Below are 23,798 nucleotides of genomic sequence, written 5' to 3' on the forward strand. Positions count from 1 at the left end.
CTCTCAGGGTGTATTTTTAGGCTGTGAACAAACATCCTGCTCCCAATGCATGTGTGGCTGGAAGAAGTGACTGCCAGAAAACTGTCCTTAACTGCTTTTCACCCTCTCAAATCTGCTGGTGGAAATACCCGTGGTCGCATTCCCTGCCCTGCTTTCACTCAGCTAGTTGAGCTCAGCCAGTTTAAAGCGGCTGGTTGGTGGGCATTTGCCATGTTGGCTCATTTTCCTTGGGGAGGGCAGGATATGATCCCATGAGCAGCTCCGCTGGCACTTTTGAAGGAGCAAGTCCCTTGGATGGAGAAGAGTGATGTGCAGGGTGGTGACCCATGTCCTCACACCACTGCAGTTGTGCCTTGGTCGGAGTTTCCTCCCCCCAGTCCTCCCCTGCATCCAGGAAGAATGATGTGCAATGCCACGGGTAGCTGTGAAAGCTGAACACCCTGGAATGGGGTTTAAGCCCTGCCATGTTTTGAGCGCAGTCCCTGGGCAAGCGGCTTTTTACTGCTGGTTGAGCACGTTTGATGGGGAGTTTTGCTGAATAAAAATCCAAGCTCCAGGAGCATTGTGTTTACTGTCACCTTTAGTGCAAGCAACACCTCTAAATTAGATTTACTGTTATTGCATGTGTCAGTTCTGGAAAATCAAATTATTTGGTGTGTTTGTTTTTACAGCTCAAGGATAAAACTCACTTCTAGCATAAGCAGGTAATTTCATTGAAGTAAATGCAGTTGTACTTCTGTCTGAATTCTTGGATTTGGCCGTATATCTTTGCTGCCTTTTAAAAAGACTTACGTTCTCTGTTGCATTCAGTTCAGAGTCACGCTGTCAAAGCTTTGCACTGCTTTTGGAAAACTGGGAGGGGAAGACTCCCTGCGCACTTCAGCTTTCCCCAAAAGATTGCTTCTGTCACAGCAGATTAATCTTGGAAGTTTACAGGCTAGAAACAACGCGTAGCAGTGAAGATTTGTTAAAGGGGGAGGAGAGGGGCCTCTTCTGCGGGTCAGAGCGCGGGGAGCGCGCAAATGGTAAAAGCGATGGGAAGGGAGGAAAAGACACACCCCTGATGGAGCGGTGCCTTCCAGGGAGAAGCACCCACTCGCTCACAGCTGGAGCCAGCGAACACAAGCGTGCACAGTCCGTGAGGAGAGTGGGAGCTGACATGTTGTGCTTCAACTTGATGCAAAATGAATGAGCTGCTGTTCTCGGGGGTACTCAGCCCCCACCGTTGAAGTACAAGTACACGGCTGCATCAAATGCACTTTGCATCGTCTGATGCATAGATACACACTAACGGAGACGAGGACCAGGCAGAGCGTTGAGTTGGGTGTTTGTGCATGACGTGCTTGGCATTAAATTCCTGTTTGCTGCAACAAAAAGGTAAGAAACTTAAAAAGTGACAAAAAAACCCCTCAGCCTCCCCTCCAGACAACAGTGTCATGTTAGGAGTAGCCTTTGTCTAGAGCTGTATTTTCAAAGCTATGGTCCATTAGTCTAAAGCTTCTGTGTGGATGCCTGCAAGGCAAATTACAGCTCCTAGTGTGACAAAGGCAAGTCAGATTTCTTTTCTCCAAGAGCTGACACTTAACAACCTTCAGGAGAGCACTGTAGCAGAAATGCTGGACTGTGTGCTGAGCGGTGAGTATTTCATTCTGTTCTCCCTCTCCTTTATCCCTTCAGATGTTGCTCATTTGAGCAGTCAGCTAACTAATGGATCTGGATGATTAATAGGTTTGGGGGTCTGCGTTCAGCTCAGAATTACATGTTCCTAAACCGGCTGCGGTTACTGGCTGCGTATTGACCAGCCTGATTTGTAGAAGGTGATCATAATTTGTTTTTACTGGTAATGCTGTATTAATGAATGAAAAGATGCTGTAGTTAAGAACAGCAGAAACCTCATTTACTGAAGAGAAGAAACCTCCCTGTGTTTTCCCCCAAACATACAGTGCCTGTATAATTATTTATGTGTAATTCCCAGCTAACTTCTGGCTGGCTGGTCTTTCTTCTTTCAGCCCATAATTGACAATGGAGATTGTGCAATTTGAAATCTTTGCACAGCTCCAAAAGAAGTAAACATGTTTAAAGACAAAAGAAGTGTTACACCATGTTTGGGGGATACGTGCATGTAAAGATACATTCAGCTGAAGAGAAATGGTTAATGGCTCTTTTGACAGAAGAGGAAACTTCATGATTTAAATGTAATATATTGCCTTGAGGTCTCCGTGCTTACTTAATCCTATCTGTATTCCTAAAGAATTTGCAGCAGGAGAAATTTCATTGATTTGTTAATTGATACATAGCTTTGAATCCTCATTACGTTGGGTGCAGAGGGGAGGGAAGAGAGACAAGCACATCTATCTTTTTCTTTAAACTCAGCAGCTTCACTCTTAAATGACGTTTCTCCCATGTTATGGAACCTCATTGCTCTCCCCTGTTCTGTGCAGTAATTTTTGCTTTCTTAAAGGATACAAACATTGCTGGGTCTTGATCTGTATCAGGGAAATATACAAAGTATTTAATCTCTTAAAACTATGGCTTTAATTATGTTTTTGTAGCTGTTGCCTTGCAGTTAATGTAATTATAACAACTTATGAGTGAGGAAAAGGATATTAATTAGCCCTGGAGCATTTCTCAGTAAAAATTGGCTTATTTATTTTCATAAGGAGTTAAAAGTGAGAAAGAGGAAGATAGTGGAGTTTTATTATGTAATAGTGGTTAGAATTTTTTTTTTAAATACAGATTAGTTTTGTCTTCTACAACAGTGGATGTGTATAAATAAATAAAATAACCCCATCTATGAAGATATGTTAAACACAGATCAGTTGGAATACAGATGAGGATCAAACAAACTGTGTATATTAGTATTTTAGATAACTAAGGTGTGTATTGAATGTCTGTGGTGTTTTTTGTATTGTTGCAGTCTGCTGGGTATCCTGTTGGGCAAGGCTTTCTGGTTCGCCATTCAGAGTTGCAGGTGTTTCGTGACGTGAAGTAAAACTCGGTGTTACTGTGGACAAAATTCTGATCTAATTGATACTAGAGCACTAGTACTGATTCAACTGTTCTGTATAGCTTAAACTTGCGTCTGCACTTGAGTGCAGACTTTGTTCTAGTGTAGCTTGAGATAGGCTGAGATGTCTTCATTCTCTGGGTGAAGTTAATCCAGGTAAAAACCCGAAACTTAACAATTCTAAAGCAGGAACTGTCAAGTCAGTAAGAAGTGTTCAGTTTCATTTCCTCCTATTAGAAAATAACTGGCATGTGCCCGAATTTGGCTTGGTATCTGCCAGAGAAAACATACTTTTGTTCTTGTTGTGTATTTTGATGTGATATTAAAGCGTTCTCTACGTGTTTTAAGAAGTTTCCAAATTGATGTGCTGGAATATCTTTATGGTTGAATTTAATAATTCTTAAAAAAATTAAAACAGAAAATCTCATACCAAACTGATCCATCTAAAATGGCCTGGTGATTTGGGGAAAAGGTGGCCTGCTGTTCAAAGTTCTTTTAATACTGCCAGAAACATGTTTATTTTCCCTAACAAGCCAAACATAACATCTGCTAAGGAGGGTGAAAGCAGTGGTCTGCAGTGGGTTATGAAAGACACCCCTGGCCTACATCAGGAGATGAGGTGGGTGGGGTGGCCATGTGCTGCATGGCCCTGTAAGTGCACCCGCTCTTTCATCTCAGGTCTCCAGTCACTGTCATTTAGGGTGTGCAGATGAGGGGAAACCCTGAAGAAATGGTAAAGTGACCTGAGGTTGCTTATTTATGGAGAGCACTTGAGGAATAACAAGGAACCAGTTTCCTGTCAGATACCAATGTGATGTCTAGCACCCAAACTATCAGTGGGACTTACTGATTCAGAGCTTCCAGTCTTATGAGTACAATTCAGCCTTTACAAAATGTGAATACATATAATGTGTCGGGCTGCCTCATATTTTCTTTTTATTTTAGAAATAGAATCTGACTAGGTTATAGTAGTCTCCATAATATATGATTAGCAACAGAAGGCTAGATCAAGCCATCAATTTTTAAGCAGAAATCTTCTTTGCTACCAGTGGAGAATTGCTTAAAAATTGATGGCACAATCTGGCCCAGAGTGAGCAGGGGATTTCTGCAGAAAGCATTAGTTGTACTTCTACTCAGTCTCCATCCTCGTGGTGACAGGGGCCCAGAAACTCAAGGCCAGTCTGCTGGAATAGTCTGATACTTGCTTAATGGACTTTTTTTTTTTTTTTTTTTTTAAAAAAAAAAAAAAAAAGGAAAGCTTAAAAAGCTATGAAACCCTTAGAAAAATTATGAACCACAGCCATTTTCCTTTCAGTGAAAGCAACTATATTTCTCTAACAACATATACAAGTGAAGGACATAATCATTGTCTAAGCAACAGAGAGACTTCCAAATGCACAGTGAAGGTTGTTTCCTTTATTTGTTCATGTTATGTTGCTGAGGTGTAAATAAATTTTATATAAACATTTTTCTGCATTAAATGATACTAGACTTCGTAATTACAAATTAGAAAACCAGAGTAGGGCCTCTTCTGTGCCTCAGAGGATATGATTGGGCAAGTACTTATAACTGTAAATAAAGATGAAAGGCTCATGCCATGCATCATTATTTTTAATCAAGTAAAATGTGTTTTACTCCACTGAAATTCTTTAGTAATCGAAAGCAAAGACATTTCAGCTGTTTGTTATCTCTTAGGATGAGAGACGGCCAGGGCTGATGATGATGTGTGTAGTCCCACATGAAAATTTAAGAACTGCAGGGTTGGAGGGCAGACCTCTGTACTTCCTCGGGGTGTAGTTGACACATGGCAGCCTTATTTTTTCTGATCTGCTGAAAAAAGACAATTGGGGAAGTTGCAGTCAGCCAGGTTCCAGGGGAAGCTACAGGAATGAAGAGGTGTGAAGTGTTAACCTCTTCACCCTGTTAGCCGAATGCATCAGTCACAAAAATGGTTGGGCTGTAGACTTAAACTCACTCTGCCAGGTACAGGGGAGCAGACTCGTAATGCTCTCCCAGGCTCATGTGCAGTGCGGTGCCCCACTAAAACATTAGCCGAGCACGGGAGCATCATCACCTTGATCCTTAAATACTTTATCGGAGATGCCAACAGGAACAAAACCTGTTGCGTTTGTTGGTGTGGTTTGCTCTCCATCACGTTGTAGTCTTACAGTGGCCCTTCTTGAAGTAGAAGACACAACAGTAGCAACCGTGGAGTATTTGAACCTGGTTATCTTTAAAAATCTCCAAGGACAGAGCGCGCGCAGCCTCTTGGAGTACCTCTCTGAGCGCTTACCCGCTCTCTTGGCAAAGCAACGTGGGTTTGCTTTGTTTTTAAACCCTCCCATGAGCAAGTGTGAGACATTAATTAGATCATCCCCCTGTTACCTCATCTCCAAGCTAAACAAGCCCACCTCGTCTACAGGATAAACAAGTGTGGTTCCTGCAGCCATGGTGGCCCTCGGCTGGATTTGCTCCAGTTTGTCACTCCTTGTACTGGTGGGCCCAAACCTGGATGCAGAAATCCAGGTGCGGCCTCACATGTGCCACGTGGAGGGTGTTTTTTGGGGCTCAGGGGTGTTATCACTGCACCTCTCAGTTTGTTCACCTCCCAGTGAAACCCCCATTACCCTTCAGCTTGTGGGGTGGGCATTATATATCAGCGATCAGCCTCCAGGATGCAGCGTGCATCAGTCAGTGATGTACAAAACCTGGGGCTGGAAGGAGAAATTGTCTTATAGTGAATCAATGTCACGTATTGTGAAGACCTGTCCTGCAGGACGGTGCCCCATCAGTTACACCGCCTCCGCTGCATCCCTGGGCCGGGTACGACCCTCTGCGAGAGGAGTGCGGGGGAAAGGGGGTGAAAAGGGGGGGATCAGGGACGCAGGCACCCTCGGCAGTACCATAATGCAGGGCCTCCAAGGGCGCTAACTGGAAAACAACCTGGAATAAATGGGCCTGGCCAAAGTGGTGGTGGGGAGGAGACTGTCACCCCCTTCCTGGGAAGGCAGCGTCCCCTCGGGGCTCGCTCTAGGATGGGGGCTCCTTTCTCATGCCTCTGCAGGCTGGAAGGTCGCCGGCTGTTTTCCTCGGAGGTCTTGGCCTTTTCCCCTCAGAAACGAATCTCAAATCCTGTGTAGCAGCCCTGACACAATTTTCTAGGTATCGTCTTCCCATGTTATTGGCAGGCTCTGGCTTGACCCCTTTTAACTCGGTCAGCTTAGAAAAGGATATATAGAGCACCATACCGAAGCACTTACACAGCTGCTCTTGCAGCATTTCTGGCACTTAGAGCCATCAGCAAAATCTGTCATTTGAACTGAAACTTTCCATGTCTGCTTTTTAGCCTTGGGGTGAATGTTTTAAAATGTATTTGTTTTAAGTTTAAAGGCAAATCATTCAACCACATTCGAGCTACCAGAATGTGAAGAGAATACAGACAAATAGTCTTTTGTATGAAAATAATTCATAAATTACAAGACACTCTATGAGGAGATACTGGATTAATTGGAAGGCTGTAATTAACTGGTTAGAGGCAGGATACAGCCCCCCTTGATTCGGGTGTATCCCACGGTGTGGGAGTCCTGCAGCTGGAGCCCTGCTCGTTCCTCGCTGCTCGGGGAAGTCCAGCAGCCCAACTGCTTATATTTTTCTCTCGCCTTCCTGAATTTCCTCCTGTGCTTTTTCTTTGTGCTTACAGCTGCAGTGGTGTTTGTTCTCTGCAATTGTATATTGCCTAACGGTAGGGGAATTAACAGATGTCTCTTTAAGAGTTTGCACCAGCAGGTCATGTTTTGCGTCTAATTGTACTGTGGTCACAATCTGCTAGATCCAAGACATTTCTTTTCCTCCCCCTGCCCTAGTACTTTGTGTCTAAATTGCTGGAAGATTTTTCCAATATAAAACTTTGTTTGTCCACTTCATACAGAGCCAGTGATTAATGCATGAAGAAAATTGTATCTGTTTTGCTTCTCGTACTACTTAGAAACATTGACTGTATTTTCCGGGAAAGTAAAAGTGATACTACTTTTTCAATTCTGATTTTCAACTTGGCAGTGAAATACAGAATCAAGGGCCTTTTAAGCTTGAAAATCTTCCAATATTTGCAATGCTGAGATAAAATTTTAGCCTCTTAATTTATTAAGTGTTAGCAATAGGCATGGTGAAGTCCTTGCTGATTCTGCAGAGCCCAGTAGAAAGCCCATGTAGCCAAAGCAAAGGAATGAGTGGGGTTTTGGTTGGGGACATCCACACAGGTCACCACTCGATATTGAAAAGGGGAAACTCCCAGTTCACTGCGTGGAAGGAAGCGGAGCAGAGCGCCCTATGTTTCTTGTTCTTTATGATGAGGCTAAGTCTCACACTTCCATTGTAAAATTCTGGGAATGTCCATTACATTTGTAAATACGGATCTTCTTTCCAACTTGGCTGCTTTCATAGAATCATGGAACAGCCCAGGTTGGAAGGAACATCAAAAGACCATCTGATCCAACCTTTTATGGGAAGGGGAGCCTAGATGAGATTGCGTAGCACCCTGTCCAGTCACATCTTGAAAACCTCCTGTGATGGGGACTCTGTCACATCCATGCAGATGTTATTCCAGTGAATGATTGCTCTTCACAAGGAGCCACATGGAGATTACAAGGGGCAACGGGCACAAGTTGCACCAGAAGAGGTTTCATCTCGATGTAAGAAATAAATTCAACCTCGAGCTATGTACATATGCATCCATGTGTGACTTGCACTGCCGTGTTAGATGGGTGCATAGGCTAACCATATGCACGTTTAGTTAAAACCTGGCTTAGGAAGCCTGTGTTTATTCCGGACCTACTCACTAAGCCATTTCTCAGTAACAGACCAATTGCTGTAAGCTTTGCAAGCTTGAGACGTCTAATGGGAATTGGATCCCTTCCCTTCAGTGTGCTCTGTCTTTAATCCTGCCCTTACTACTCGAGATGGGATGATTTTTCCACTCCACTACGTTCTTCTCAGTCAGTTACAAACTAGGGTGATGTAAGGTCCCACATTTTTGTGCACAGTGCATGAATCTTGCGATGAACCTTGCTCAGATGCTCGCTGGAGATGAGCCCTTCTCAGAAGAGGGGAGTTGTGAGACGCACGCGGGAGGCTGGGGCGGGAGAGCAGAGCTAAGGAGCTCTCTTCTAGAGAATGGTTGTTATCCCTGTGGACACGCTACACATTGCATAAAGTGGCATCCTGTTTTTAAGGAGGGGTGGGGAGAAGCAGGCAGCAACTCACCTTTGCGGTAATGTCACGGGAAACGGTGTGCTTTCTAAACACGGCAGCTCCAGAGGTGCGCCTGTACCCGCAAACTCGCGCTACTGCTGCTCCGTGGTGGCTGGCGTGACCTAGAAAGCAGCCAGCTGGGGTGGGTGCCGGGGACCTGCAGCGAGCCCTCGCCGGGGCTCAGGCGGGGAGCAGGGCAGGCAGAGCAGCTCTGCGGGAAGGGGGAGAAGGGCAGCCCCCAGCCAGGGAAGCTTGTGCCTCTCCTGCCTGCCTTTGCCTTTGCCTTTGGGAAAGGGGTGTTGGTTAAGTCGTACCAGGAGTTGCTGAAGTGCTTCAGAAATGAAGGTGTGTAGTGATTTTATATGTCCTGGCTTTCAGCTCGGTGCTCGTGTGAGGTTGTTACCCAGGCTGTCACTTCTTCAGGGTGCAATTTTCAGAGCCCAGGTGACCTTGGGGAGTGAGCTTTTGAAAAAGGCATTAAAAAAACTCAGGATGATCTTTCTACTCTTCCAATTTAAACAATGTAAGGTTTTCACAGCCTGAAGAATTATTCTTGTTTGTTTTGTCAGTGTCTGCTTTAAATAGTGTTATTTTGGAAAAAGGAAGGTTCATGCGCTTTGTATGTCTATTTATGCTTTCTGCATACTACTTCCCAGACTTGTGTGTGGTATTTTAAGCTTGATTACCTCCCAGTGTTGATATGTCTGCCCTGCCTCTCTAAATTCAGCTGATGCCTGTTGGCTTCATTGCATGTTTCCAAAAATACAAACTTCAGAGCAACAGGATTCAACCAAAATAAGTGTCAAAATAGTGGCAGTATACTTAGATACACTGTGCTACAAACAAACAGCGACGTTCAATGTACAGCACTTCTTTCAGCTACTCTCTCATCATATGCTGGAGCTTTGTCTGCGTGAGTGCTTTCTAACTTGCTCTTTCTGTTTCTTCATGCTTCCCTGGATTCAGAGAGAGGTAAATGATTTTTGTTTTCCATTTTTCTGTGTGTTTATCCTCCTGGCATGCACCAAACAATGCTTGTATTGGTTTGCTTGTATCAGTGAACGGAAGCTAAACTTCAGTGAGTAAATTTGTATCTCTCTGTCACCTTTTCACCTTGCTATGAACAGTATTTGTTAAGTTAAATTGCCTGCTGTGTTTTTTTTCCAGGTCCCAAACCCTCAAGTACTAGAACAGTTCAAAATCTATAATGCAGTGGGTTTTGGTATTTGCTTCTAGTGTTTTGAATTTAAAATTTAGACGTTGTTGTTCTCTGTAATCTGAAGTGCAGGAAAATTAAAATCCCACCTTTTATTTAAAAAAAAAAAAGAAACAGGATGCTAAGAGCCGGGGATTTGAGAGCTAAGTTTAGCAAGAGTTGGAAGTGTCGATGTTTATTTCCTATTTTTGGTACTTGTTTTGGATCTGGCTGGGTTGGTTGCTTGTCTTTTGAGTTTGAAGAAAAAGTTGTCCCCAGTATGTTTGATTTGTTTGGATGTACAAAGGGATCGTTTGGGATTCTCTACAATGCTTCCTATTTCATGGGAGCGCAGACAGTAAGGCATTGTAGTCAGGTGCTTTGCAGCACAAGGGCTGCAGCCACTCCAAAGGCTCTTACTGATAGAATTGCATCCCTCAGATGAGATTTGGGGGTTGTTTGCTCTCCTAAATTGCGAGGACTTGATACTGGGACTGGGCGGAAGGAATGTGGTTTGGAGATGCAGCCCGTTCCTCATGTTTGCTTTGTGGAATATAATGAGGAAGGTTTCCAGGCTTGACTGGTTTTTAATCAATTCTTTAGGAGGCGTTGGCCTAGGGAAATATTTGAACTTTCTTGATTATGGCTTTGCAATCTAATGTAGATTTCATGCATGTGGGAAGCGATGATCCTCCCAGACTAACACTGACAAAAGTGTGCTGCAAGCAGATTCGTGGGTAGTGTCTGTGTGCGATTGCTGTCTTCTCTGTCTGAATAATAAAGAACAAAGGAGAACTAGTAAGCGTTGCTTATAGAAAATTGCAGTAGAGAGATTAACTGTTCTAGTGTAGTCTGCTGTCTTCTTCAGTTAAATCTGTAGTAGTGCTCTGAGTATCTCAACTTGATGTATTTCTTTATTAAATCTTTAAATACTCCTTATAAACAAAGGCCCACGTCTTCCAATTAGATCTGGAAGATAGAAGCATTGTCAAAAACAGCTAAATACTTATTTGTCAAAATCACATTTACAGAATCTGCTGCGAAGAGGCTGTTCAGAGGTTCAGAGGCATAATAACACATTCATTTACTTAAAAGAAATTCAGCATTCATCAAAAATGCTAGACTGGCCATCCTGAGGAGTTAAACCACCACTTTGTGATGCTACAACAGAGAAGCAGCAATTGCAATGGCCTTGACAACCTAACCTCATTTGTGTGCCTTTGCCTTGAAAACTGTGCTGCACAGGGTAAGACGGTAGCTCCCTGCCGGCGCATATTTCATAAATACTGTGAAGCAATTAAGAAAAAAAAAATCACCATGAAAAATTGGCGGCAATAAAGTCAGTGGTCAGTGATTTTCATAGGATCTGCCCCTGAAGTTCTGTCTTCCTTTAAATTAACTTATAAAGCAAGCTGAGGTCTAACCTGCTGCTTGACTTTTCAGCTTGCCGCATCTGGCTAGCAGTTGGTGAGCAGCAGTAAGCCCCATCTGCCCCCGAGCACCAGCTGAACGTGGCACATTGGTAGCTGGGGCCCCCTCGTGCTGCCAGCATGTGGTGCGGGGTCCCGCATGCTCCGACGGAGGTGGCCTGTGCCCCTGGGACCCTCTCCCTGGTGCCCTGCCAGCGCTTCAAGAGCGCAGAGTCTCCAGGGCAGCCTTGGTGGTGACCACGGCACAACTGACAGACTGTCCTTGCCCTGACAATAGTACTTGAACCATATGATCGTGAGGTGAGGTTGGGAAGGAGGACCAGCATGGAACATAAATCTTAGCTGTACAGTCTGTACTGTTGTCACTATGTTAACACAGCTCATGGATCTGGAGAACTTAGATATTGAGTCATGCTTTGACATGACTCCATCTCTGTAACTCTGTGGCCCTTTGCAGGGGTGGAATATAGCCCTTGGCAGTAGAAATGGAAATGATTTGTAACATCTCAGAGCCATCTTTCCGGCCAGTGAGGCAGCGGTGGCAGGGCTGACGGGGGTCCTGTCCGATTCCCACAAGAGGAGGTGGCGGGCAGCATCGAGAGGTGGGGAGCACGTCTGGGGGAACGGCTTCTGCGGCTTCATGAGGATCAGGCCGCAGGAAGGAAATTGGAGTGAAAGTCGTGCAAATGCTTTCAGGCTTGGAAGCGCTGGGCTTGGAAGGGCTGAGCTGGAGATCGGACATATCAGCTCTGTGAGGGTTTTAACAAATTTTGGAAGCACGCAGAACTGTGGCAGTGATAAGACATCAAAGAAAAACCGGCAGGCTAATGTGTTTTAGGGCTGCCAGCTTAAAGCCTCCGAGTATCGCACAAAGTAGCCATAGCTCCTCCTTGAGAGTTAGCAAGTGACATTATCAAGGAATGAAGCAAACAGCCTTTCAGCAGGGGATAATTTGCCCTACAAACTTTATGCATGAATTAGAAAAACAAGCTACGCTGTGTCAGTGCCAGACCATTTGAGGAGGATTTCATAAATGCAGAACTGGTGTTTTGCTGCAAGGAAAACACATTTTTAAGTGTGTGAGAACTGAAGTAAGAAAAGTCACCCCAAAGTCTCCACTTGAGAAGTCATCTTAACTACTTGGGTTAAAAATTAATGACCAGGATAATGTAGTGGTGGCCAAGTCTGCCATTCTGGGTTGTGGCTGGGGAGCAGCCAGAGAGGTGCAGGAGCTCTGTGGGCTGGAGCTCTTGGAGTGAAGAAAAATTGCAAGGCTTCCGTATGTTTTTACGATTGCCAGCAACTGTCAGAAACATAGGGAAATGCCTTCTCTCCCACATCTCTTCCAACTCTAATCACTGAGGAGAGAGGAGTACATGTGGTTAAATGCACTGTGACTATCTGTGGGAAATGGGAAGGAGAAGACTCGTGGCAGTAGCTATTTTTCTTCCTCCTGCTGCAGGATTTGATTCCAAAGTGGTTGGTATAGTCACCCAGAGAAGGGGCTGTGGGTTTCCTTTGGAGGGCATGGAAGGGAAACAGTGGTTTCATTCAGTGTCTGTCTGATATCTGGGAGGTGAAATAGAAGTTGAAAGGTCCTCAGTAAATCTTCTACAAACAGATTTTGCAGCTTGTGTGAATGCTGTTTGTTTCATCTAGTTCTGGTTTCTCACGTTCCGGTTTTTCTCCCTAACTTCACAGACTCCTTGACATGAGCCTAATAAAAAGACAAGTAAACTGAACAGAGTCCTAGACTTCATTTCAGATCTAAATCATTTCCCTTCCTTCTATGTAAAAGAACAGTCTCAGTAACAGGTTTAAAGTGTTAATCCAGAAGATCTGTAATTTCTGTCATACATATTACTGCAGGGTTTCTTGCACCTCATCTTCTCTGACATTTGTGATACTAGAATATTTGCGTGTCATGGAAAAACCCCATCAGAGCATGGTCTTGTTGGTGTTAATTTATCCGCTTTTCTTCCCATGTGCCTCCTCACTTTCCTTGCTTTTCTCCTCCTCTGCTCATTTACTCTCCTCCCATGAATGTTCATGTCTCACTGGTGAATAGCAGCCTCCCGCCGGGTGTCTCTGACCCCGCTCTGCTGTAGTGGTGGCTTCTCTCCCCTTTTTTTTTCCTGCTTTCCACTGGTCAACTGTTTGCAGGAAAGCAAAGTGAAGCCTGGAGGTTATAGACTCAGGAGTTGGTTTCCCTGCAGCCTGGTGGTGTGTGCTCTGTGACCCCGCATTCACAGGAGTCTGTACGGTCATGCCAGTACATAGATATCAACAGTCATCTTCTGTAGGCTATTCTGGATGAATTTCAATCAATTTTAAGCCAAGCCCAAAGGATATCATTTTCTGGTTCAGAGATTCTTGTTACAATTTGTAATGCATAAATCTGTATAGCAATTTACATTTTCCTGCATGTGTATCATTTTAATATAGTTGTTTTAAATAGCGGCAATTTAATTTTGACTGATAAAAGTAAACAATTTTATTTCAGGCTTCAAGGCTAAGGTGTTGGGCTTTTTTAACGGGAAAAAAAAAAAGGTTAATGCAGTTCTACACTCCTTTGAAGAAGTAAGTTTATAGTGAGAAGGTAATGGAGGATGTTCTGCTCTTTCAGGCTGTACTTAATTGGGATGTCTCCTAGGACTTTAGCCTAATAGTGGCAAATGGCTGACTGCTACTCAAACAGGACAGCATTAGCATAAATTGCATTTGATGTGATTATATTCATCCAGGGTTGAGCAGCTAAGTGATGCTTAGCCAGGTGTTAAATAGGTATGGCTATCTAAGGTTTAGTCAATTACTGTAGACATTTGCCAATTAAAGAGGGTAAAAGAGCAAATAAAAATGAAATTCCTTTCTACTTAGCACTTACATTGTCTTTGCAATTCTCTAAATTGCTTTTTAAAATGTCTCTCTGTAGTCCTGTACTCTTTCAAAATTAAGAAATTTCTACTGAATTTTTAACTGTTCAGCCCACTTGTGCAGCAGAATAATTTTCTTAACTGTTTTTCTGATTTTCTAGCTTTTTTCCAGAGTACTGGTTTATATCCAGTTCCTATAACCAGAAAGATACTAGTGGATCATGTAGTACATGCACAAATGATTTAAAAAAAAAAAAAAAGACCTACTATGTAGTACCCCATCTCTATGATCCTGTATCAACAGAAGTGGTGTGCTTGTGTTGTAAAGTTTTAAGAACATACAGCTTTTTCCTGCAATGAAATACATTAGTCTCCCACTAAACACCTGGCTGTTCTCCTCACTGACGTGGAAGGGAATTTTACCAGGAGGTGTGGTTCAAATCCCACAAATTTCACGTGCACACACACCCTATTGAGACAGAGGAGACTCCAGCTGGATGAGATGTGATCTCTTAACCCTGTGCTAGCTCTGTATCCAGCCATGGGCTTTGTAAAGGCTTTTGACTTTCTTCTTTCCCTTGTTTTCCCAGCAAGTTGTAAAGACAGGAGAATGGTAAGAGGAGGCATTTGCCCTTTTCCATAAATTTCTATTGCGAACACGTTACTCGGCACATCTTCATTATCAAAGGGGCTGGTTGCACATAAATCTCACTTAAATGTTAATCAGCTTCAAGTAAGCTGCAGTCGAATGAAGGTTTACAGATGAAGTGACCCAGAAGGAATCCGAAGTGAAAGAAGAATTGGAGAGCAGTCTTTGGGCTTATTTGGTATTCAAGGCTTTGGACGAACGAGAAGCTGTTGCCTTCTCTCCTGTGTAGGGAAATACAAAACATTTCCCAAGTTTTACTTTGTTATTGATGCTGCAGGGAGCAGATACTCAGGAATCCCCAAAGCCATACCTTTCTTCTCCAAGAGGGAACACGGAGGCTGGTTTTGTTTTCCCAACAAATGCCCGAAGCAAGGCTGCAAGGCTCGTGCTGGCGTTGGGAGGAGCCGACTGCCACCAGCCTGTACCTCCATCTCCAAGTCCTGGCTACTGGACTGCCATGTAGGACTGCTTGGGCGAGCACATGGGCATCTAGGTGACTTCATGAATTAATAAAACCAGTAGTATTGCTTGTGCACTGTCAGAAGGGAGAAGGACGGTTCGCGTGCTAATTTTGATTGATGATTTGAAAACAGATGGTGCTGGCAGGGTTGCGCGTGATGCAGTACCACAGGTTTTGAAGAACTCTCATTTCCTCCTCTATCTCAGCAGATTTACAGATGCAGGCCCTGATCATCTAAAGGTTTATGCATATTCACAATCCACGCATGTAATTAGCCGATTTACTTTGTTCAAGCTGTTTGGGTACTTAAAGTGAAACACTGGTGTGTGAGTCTGAAACACCACCGCGAGGGTTTTATTAGCTCTCAGTAGTTGAAACTGATGTACTAGCTGGTGTTTCATTTTCTCTGTAATTGTGCTATGCCGCCTTGTTTATGAATGCATACTGTTGCAAGCAGAAATATTTACAGAAGCTGCAGGGCCAAGCGCCAGAGAGGCTCGATGGAAGCATTATGTGCACTGCTGCAGTACTGAGGCAGCGTTTGCTGAGCCGAGGCGTCGGCCAGGTGGCCCCGGCAGCACCTTCCTGGCACCCATCAACACCCCCGCGGGCGGGAAGTGGCATTTCTGGCACTTCTTCAAGGTGACTCAACTCAAGTGGAATTTCACTGGACAAGAGGAGACATTTCTTGCAGCCTCTGGGGCTTTCCAGACCACACACCGGAGACTTGCTGCAAACAGTAGAGGTGTCAACATTTCATCAAGAAGAACTCCCAGTATCAATACAGGCTGGAGGATGAAGGGATTGAGAGCAGCCCTGCAGAGAAGGACTTGGGGGTACCGGTGGATGAAAAGCTGGACACAAGCCGGCAATGGGCGCTTGCAGCCCAGAAAGCCAACCGTATCCTGGGCTGCATCAAAAGAAGTGTGGCCAGCAGGTCGAGGGAGGTGATTCTGCCCCTCTGCTCTGCTCTGGTGAGACCTCACCTGCAGTACTGCGACCAGCTCTGGGGCCCTCAGCACAAGAAGGACATGGACCTGCTGGAGCGGGTCCAGAAGAGGGCCACCAAAATGATCCAAGGGCTGGAGCACCTCTCCTACGAGGAAAAGCTGAGAGGGTTGGGGTTGTTCAGCCTAGAGAAGAGAAAGCTCCTTATTGCAGCCTTTCAGTACTTAAAAGGGGGCTTATAAGAAAGATAGGGACAAACTTTTTAGCGGGGCCTGTTGCGATAGGACAAAGGGTAGTGGTTTTAAACTGAAAGAAGGTAGATTTAGACTAGATATAAGGAAGAAATTTTTTGCGATGAGGGTGGTGAAACACTGGAACAGGTTGCCCACAGAGGTTGTAGATCATTGCAGGGGGGTTGGACTAGATGACCTTTAAAGGTCCCTTCCAACCCAAATCATTACAAACAAACAAAAAAAAAAGTCCTGCAGCAGTCTGTGGAGGAGGGCATTAGGTGGCCTGTACATAGGATTGCTACCAGCTCCGTCAGGAAATCAACACATTGCATGTTGACTAAAAATAACATCTTTGTGGGCAGTATCTGCCCTTTGGCAAGTGCAGAGTGGGTCTGTCTCATCAGGACTGTGGTCATCCTCTTGCAGGGACAAAAGGGTTGCAGGCACTTCTGTGGCAGGACTAAAGTGGCAGGTGAGCCCTCTTGTCACCTGGAGCGTCCCACTACAGATACCCCATCCATAACACTCAGCAGACTCCTCCTCCCTGCCCTCACCACAGGTCTTGCCATTTAGTGAGGTTACTGAGCTGGGCTCTGCATGGTTGCTCACTCGTTTGTTTGGCTGTCATTAACCTTCCAGGAACAGAGAAATGTTCTTATCCAAAAGCGTGTGAGCTCGTTAAATGTCAGTGCTGCCCTCCACAGTGGTCTCCTTTGATCAGAAAAGTAAATTTATGCTTGTGAGAGGAACGAGACTCAGCAGGCGGCCCCCAGTCCACCTCTGCCTTTGAAATGCTGTTGAAAATACTCTCGTCTAAGGTGTTTCCCACTTACAGGGCATAATTATGAGTTGTGTTCCTTTATGACCAAAATCTTTGATCCTGACAGAATTCAGTCTTTAGTTTAACATAGTTTTAATTGTTTGGCTCATTTTTCTCTCTGCAGTCCGTTGAGCCCTACCTCCACTGGGAGATAACGTGCTGACTAAACACATTTAGTGTAATCTTACAGATTCCCTTAAGGCTGAAAATCCTTGCGGTTGAGCTTGGGTCTCAGCTAAACTCCCTGCAAGGTGAGATTTAATGTGGCCTCAGGGGTTGTCCACGCATCGGGGACCTGGCAGCGCAGTAGAGATGCCCTGCCTGATGTGGTCTCCTATAGCAAAGCACAGTAGTTTATTGGGGAAGTTGTGGTGTGCCAGGGCATTGCCAGAGCTACTGATCAACAGTTGGACCACAGTTTCTTGGGCTGTTACAAATGGGTTTTGCTGGCAACGTGTAACACCCTCCAAGCCCCAATTACTTGCTTTGGTGGCTTTGTTCCACCTTGGTTTCATGAACGATAAAAGAAGGTTCTAACAGATAGCTGTATGGCTAACAGAAGGGGCAAGTTATCTTCTATATTTGTGCAACTCCTTGAAGGTGGTGGCCTTATAATTAGAAATCCTAGTATTGTACAGTGCTCCTGGGGCTGTGCAGATTTCTGTTTATTCAGACAGGCTTCTGCCCAGTGCAGGCAACTTGGCAAAACAACGCAGGATGCTCTTCTAGGATCATCTTGTAAAGGAATGCATAAATCACTTGATTACAAGTCCTCAAAGGGATAGTATTGATTTGAGGTAAATGCTTGTAAATGGTAATAAATAGCCATGTAATGGTCACGTAGATGGCTTTCAATGGTATTTTAAGTTAATGCGAACACAGGTTTCAGCTGTTATGTCTGCACTCCGAAAGAATAGTCCTTGATCCAGTAATAAGGTGTGTGCAGCAGTCTGCTTGTTTATGCGTCTTTGCTACCCTGCAGTGATGGTCACTGCCAGCAAGTTTTTCTTGCGGGGGGGGGGGGGGGGGGGGGGGGAATCTTAATGAAGTTATGGTAGCAAATCCATGTCTGTTAAGTGAACAATGTTTTCATATTGCAGTGAAAATATTTGTAAGGGAAGGTATTTGGACTCAAAAATGTGAAGTCTGAAACTTAGGGATTTAAAAGATGGCAGCTAAAGCCAAACACATAACAAACAAAAATCCCAAATGCTTAGGATGTCTGGAAATTCCTCACTTACAGCTCTTGAACCAGGCAAGGTCTCTCCAGAGCTCAGGATATTGTATGGGGGACTTTTGTGAGCCTGAGCATTTCCAAATACCTGCTCTGCAGATCTTTCAGGAGCATCAGTAATGTTGAAAGCTCACTTCAAAAGGCAAAAAACTCAAAGGTTTTTTATGTGTCAAAGGTTTTCTGTGTGGCGCTTGGTTTCATTTTTTTCCCCATAGCTGCTAGTTTTTCATTGGCCATAGTGGACCCATATCCCTTTCTCTCAGTCTTATTACTAGAGTCCAGCTAGGAGTCTTCAATTTGCTTTTGAAACATTAAGCTAGGAGGAAACCATTCTAAAGCAAGGCTTGGCACATGCACAGATGAGCATCAGCATCAGCTTTTTTCCAGGAACAAGATTCCAGCTGTAGCTCAGCATCTCCATGAACTTGCAGTGCAGCGAAAGGGAGCAACATGCCAAAAGGCTCTTGCAGATTGTGGCCAAGGTGCTTAGGGGTCAGGCTGGAGCTAGGAAACCTTAGGGCATCTTCTGCAATAGACAGCACCTTCCTGGATTATTGCTTTGTGATTTTTCCTGCAAGTCACGAGCAATTGGGTGAAACGCTGTCCCTCCCCAGGGTGCCTGCATCGCACGTGCTGGCAGGGCAGTGCTGCAGCCAGCAACAGCCCTTGCAGCCCGTGGGCTGCGTTCCCCGTTGTCCTGGTTTCAGCTGGGATAGAGTTAATTTTCTTCCTAGTAGCAGGCACAGTGCTGTGTTTTGGATTTAGTAGAAGAATGTTGATAACACACTGATGTTTTAGTTGTTGCTGAGTACTGCTTATGCTAGTCAAGGACTTTGCAGCTTCCCATGCTCTGCCAGGTACACAAGAAACTGGGAGGGGGCACAGCCAGAATAGTTGATCCAAACTGCCCAAAGGGCTATTCCATACCATATGACGTCATGCTCAGTATAGAAACTGGGGGGGGTTGGCCGGGGAGCAGCGATCGCTGCTCGGGAACTGTCTGGGTATCGGTCGGCGGGTGGTGAGCAATTGCATTGTGCATCACTTGCTTTGTATATTATTATTATTATTTTATTGTTACTATTATCATTACTATTTTACTTTATTTCAATGATTAAACTGTTCTTATCTCAACCCAGGAGTGTTTCTCACTCTTACTCCTCCGATTCTTTCCCCCATCCCATCAGGGCAGGGGGAGTGAGCGAGCAGCTGCGTGGTGCTTAGTGCTGGCTGGGGCTAAACCACGACACCCGTGCAGGAAGGGTTCAGGTGGCAACGCACTCTGCGTGCTGCCCCGCTGCCTCCTGTCTCTGCTGTGCCCTAATGCGTGCTGTCCGTCACGCGTTGGGATGCAGTGAGATGGAGGGGTGCCTCCAGCTTCGCTGTGTTTCTGCACGGTTCTGTCATGTGGCGTTGGTTCCAAATCTCAGCTCCTGATGGTTTTGTGGGGTTTTTTAAAAGTATTATTCATCAGGTTTCAGGTCGCAAAGCGGTTAAACAGAGGAACAACCTGTGCCTGTCGCTGAGCAGCCCAGGCTGTGGGCAACTGCCCCTTTCATTGCAAGGGCTCATTAATGACAAAATCTAGTGCTGCTGAGTTAGATACAGGTAAGGTACTTAATTGCAGGACAATGTTCATATCTCATACAGAGCTGGAAGTCCAGCTTATCCATCTGCCACGGTCTCTGGTTCTCCCTGGATAACTTCAGTACAAAATTCTTCGGTTCACTGGGCATCTACAATGAACAAAGAAATTGGCAACCCATGCTACATTAAATTCTGCTTGGGATATTTACAGACTTTTGTATAAGCTGAAGTATTCCTGTATATAAAAACTGTGGTTTAGGAATATCCCTCCTACCTCTTCACCAGTTAGAATCGTACTGGTAGTTATTTACGTGTAAAGAGGAAAGGTGCTGAAAAGAGACTTCAGGCATAAGAGGCTGTTGGGAGCTCCAGCTTCACTTGTCTGGTCTAATTCTAGTTAGCTACGCAGCGTAGCTCTGCTGGGGATGCAAAGTCCCAAAGAAGCCTGGAGATAGCAGGAGGGTCACGAAGTAGGACTGGGCTGTGGTTGCTTGGAGGACATGAAAAAGCAGAGGTGCAAGACCAGGGAGCAGAGAGTCTGGTGTAGCAAGGATGGCAACCAAGCAAAGCCAGGCTTCTTCCCCACCCAGTGTACCACTTTGACTTTTTCAGAAGAGCTCCGACTCTTAAACAGCCTGAGAACAAATAACCATAACTCTGGCACTTCCATCACCCATGCTAGAAAGCTATACTATGCCATGGTGACTAGCCAGTACAGTGCAAAAATCTCTCTTGTAGGGCAGCTTTATTTAACTTTTGAAAAAATAAGGTCAGAAATTTAGGCCAATTAGTGTGAGCAAAGCTCAGCAGGTTCACATCTCCCTTATGCAGCTAGATCTCTAATTACTATCTGCATATTTTAAACACTTTATACAGTCCTTTGAAATACAGTTTTTCTCTAACTAGAATCTTGTATGCTGCTTCTCAAATTTTTTAGCATTTAAAGGCTGCATGTGTTTTCTGTCTTAACTTGCAATTCCTTCCCCACTTCATCTTCAATAAAATATTTGAGTAAATTTTCCCATGTACTTACAATTGCAGTTGGAGTTATGAGTTGTAAGTTCAGTAAGTTGCCAGGGTTAGGAAACTGTAATGAGCTCTCTGATTATATAGATTAAGTACCAAACTTTAGATATGTGTTTCATGGGTCTGCAGTTACGGTATTTGTAGATCTGCTTTGTCTAATGCATGTGTTTTATTCTTTGACAGCCAAGACATACACCTGTTATAATGAAGTACGACTTGCTGTTTTGGAGACACTACTGATTCTAATGCCTTAATTCATTTGGCTTGTTTCTGATGTGTCTATTTATTTTGTTTACACAGAGACTTTGCTTATGTGGCAAGAGACAAAGACACGAGAATTCTGAAATGTCATGTGTTTCGATGTGACACACCCGCGAAAGCCATCGCCACCAGCTTACACGAAATCTGCTCAAAGGCAAGTGGGATTTAAAGTCAGCTGCATTCGCCTGTTTAGAGGTCCCTGACCCTAATACATACAATCAGTGTTTAGTTTGTATCACTGGCAATGAGAAACAGTGTAGAGAATTTGTAAAGGAAAGGATGCAAATTGCTGGAAGTAATGCGGTGTGAGCATTTAGATTTGAGGAGGATGGTAGGTGCTTTTGATTTAACAAGTGCATATAGAGACTGAAGGTTTTCTTGAATAATAAAGAAGCTGAGGTTCAAAATGGAAAAAGAACACACAGCTTCAATTAATAATAAATGGTGATGTTAAACTCCATAAATAAAACAGCCCTTGTTTGAATGGTATTATTCAATGGTATTATCCTACAGGACAGACAGGAAAATAGTTGCTAATGTTACTCTGCCCATGTAAAAAAAAGTCAGGGAGAAGAGGGGGTTTAAGCTACTCTAGTTACAAATACTAAAGGATCTTAGTTCCTGCTTGCGGTAGTGTTGTCTGTAATGCTGGAGAGGACTGTTCTTTTCAGTCGTTTTACCTTACAGATTTGCTACCTTTCCCTGGTTATTAATTTTGGTTTTCTTGCATGATCAGTTCATGAGTGTCCTGTACAGTCATTTCATGCAGCGGTAGCAAGGCAGCACGTCCTTTACAGCAGGCAAATCTGATTGAAACACTTCACAGAGAGGCAGTTAAACCAATCTACTTGAAACTGGTTTTCATTCTTTTATTGAGCTGTGGTGGATTTGAGGCTGCGTCCGCCTTTTTAAAAATGTTATGCTGCTCATTTTGGTTTTCCTTAAAACGTGTCAGTTTGCACCACAGAAGAAGTGGGCTGTGGGGATGAATAACCGTATTGGTTATCCCTGTGTAACTTGTCCCTCCTCATGAGTCACAACTCTTCTAGAAAAGCTAGTTAGGAAACCTTCAGGTTTTAAAATTCTGCTGATTTACTCTATGCCTGTCATTTGCTTTTTACATTTTGTCTTCACGTTAGTGAATGGAATCAGCGATGTCAAATTCCTCTCTGTGGCCAGTTGTATAGTCTAAAAATTTTTCATTTTTGCAACAGTGCAGACATGGCTACTGAACTTGTGATGCTTCATGCAAACAACATAAGCATTTACGCAGTGTGCATTGCTGTAACCTTCTGGGCAGCAGTTTCGCCCGAGGCAGGGGCAGCAGGTAGCCCAGCACGGGTGCAAAGCCTGGCAGGTCTGTCCAGGCTTGGGTGCCTGCGGAAACGCGGGCGGCAGGACTCGGGGAGCTGCTCAGGTTGGCCGGGGAGCCGCAGGCTGCACGTGGTGAAGTTCAGCACCAGGGACTGGAGCAGTGGCTGACTGGAGAAGCCTACACCTGTTAGGTCCCTCCTCTTTCTCCTCCAATTCTCACGTCTCACAGACGTTTCCAGCAAGTCTAGTAGGGAAAAACATGCTGTTCAGGCCCTACCACAGCTGCTTTTATCCAATAAGGTCAACAGCAAGTAAGTGGCACGGTAGCTATACACAGGGGTATCGGAAAGGGAGTAGTGTTGTCACATACGTAACTATGACATGAAACTCCTGGCATTAATTTTGGGTAAGAGAGCAACTAAGCATTTAAAAGCATTGCTAATAGTAACACAGAATAAAACAGGATAGTGTTGTTAAGTAGAGCATGTTCTTTTGTAATTCAGCAATAGATGTAATCCTGATTCAGGGAAGCACTTGGCATGTGCTGACTGACACACTGCACCTCTTTGCTGAAGTCAGGGCTTCTTCCCAGGCTAGTGTGTACCGTTTTTCATCTGCAGGGGGGAATATTGTCATGTGTCCCTGTAACAGAAAATACCTTCAAAATATAAAACCTGGGAAAAAAAAAAACCCCGACAGAAGCATCTTCAGACCAAGTGTCATCTGCTGGAACACCAGTTGTCTTTGTAGCTTAATTACAATTAATGGTCATAGTGCAAAGAAACAGATTACAATGCTTCATATATGAGCTTTGGAAAACCTCTGTTAGCTTCCCTGGGTCCCTTCCCAGTGATGTATTTGTAGGGAATAATCATCCAAAGTGGTTATTTTGAAGTGTTTTTTTTTTTTCTCCTCTTTTGTTAATATTATACATTTTGGGGGAAGAACAGGTGGTATTTTGCAGAAGAAACATAAAAATGGGGGAACAAATTGTACACAGGAGAAGACACTCCAGAGAGAAACATGAATAATGAACACTCTGTGTGTTAAATATTTATATTTTTGCTATATTACTCCTCACTGCAATTTTGCTGTTGATAAAATGGCTAGAGGTTTTTTTTTCCTCCTCCATTTATTTTTCATCTAGGCTTGGACACCACTTAAGTTCTTTATGTAGTTAAGGAATGGTGAATAAACTGGCGGGAAATTAAAGTTGTTATTTAAAAAAAATAACCTGTTTAGTCATGTAGCTTCTGACTTCAGATTTCAGAAACTAGGGTTGTAATAGGAGTAAATTTGTATTTGTAGTTGCTACTGTACTATATTTTCAAAAAAAATGCTGTATTATCACTGTCTTCTTCAGATTATGGCTGAACGGAAGAATGCTAAAGCTATGGCTTGCAGCTCCTTGCAAGAGAGGACAAATGTCACCCTTGATGTTCCACTGCAAGGTACTGTGTGTTACAGCTAGTATCTGTGGGATGGTCCCATCTCAGATATGTTTTGTTCCTCAT

General features: G+C 44.1%; 1 protein-coding gene across 7 annotated transcripts in view; it reads left to right on the plus strand.

Annotated features, from left to right (window-relative positions):
* APBB2 (amyloid beta precursor protein binding family B member 2) overlaps positions 1-23,798 on the plus strand; it is a 108,874-nt gene that overhangs the window by 81,641 nt on the left and 3,435 nt on the right. For 5 of the 7 annotated variants that reach the window (XM_075709098.1, XM_075709100.1, XM_075709099.1 and 2 more), the window contains 2 exons: positions 21,010-21,124; positions 23,648-23,735. In XM_075709098.1, coding sequence (XP_075565213.1) covers positions 21,010-21,124; positions 23,648-23,735 — 203 coding nt within the window. Of the gene's footprint in view, positions 1-9,220; positions 9,227-21,009; positions 21,125-23,647; positions 23,736-23,798 lie in introns of all 7 variants that reach the window. The other 2 variants (XM_075709096.1, XM_075709097.1) reach the window with 1 other exon arrangement.

This window comes from Pelecanus crispus, chromosome 4 (assembly GCF_030463565.1).
Source record: "Pelecanus crispus isolate bPelCri1 chromosome 4, bPelCri1.pri, whole genome shotgun sequence".
NCBI lineage: Eukaryota > Metazoa > Chordata > Aves > Pelecaniformes > Pelecanidae > Pelecanus > Pelecanus crispus.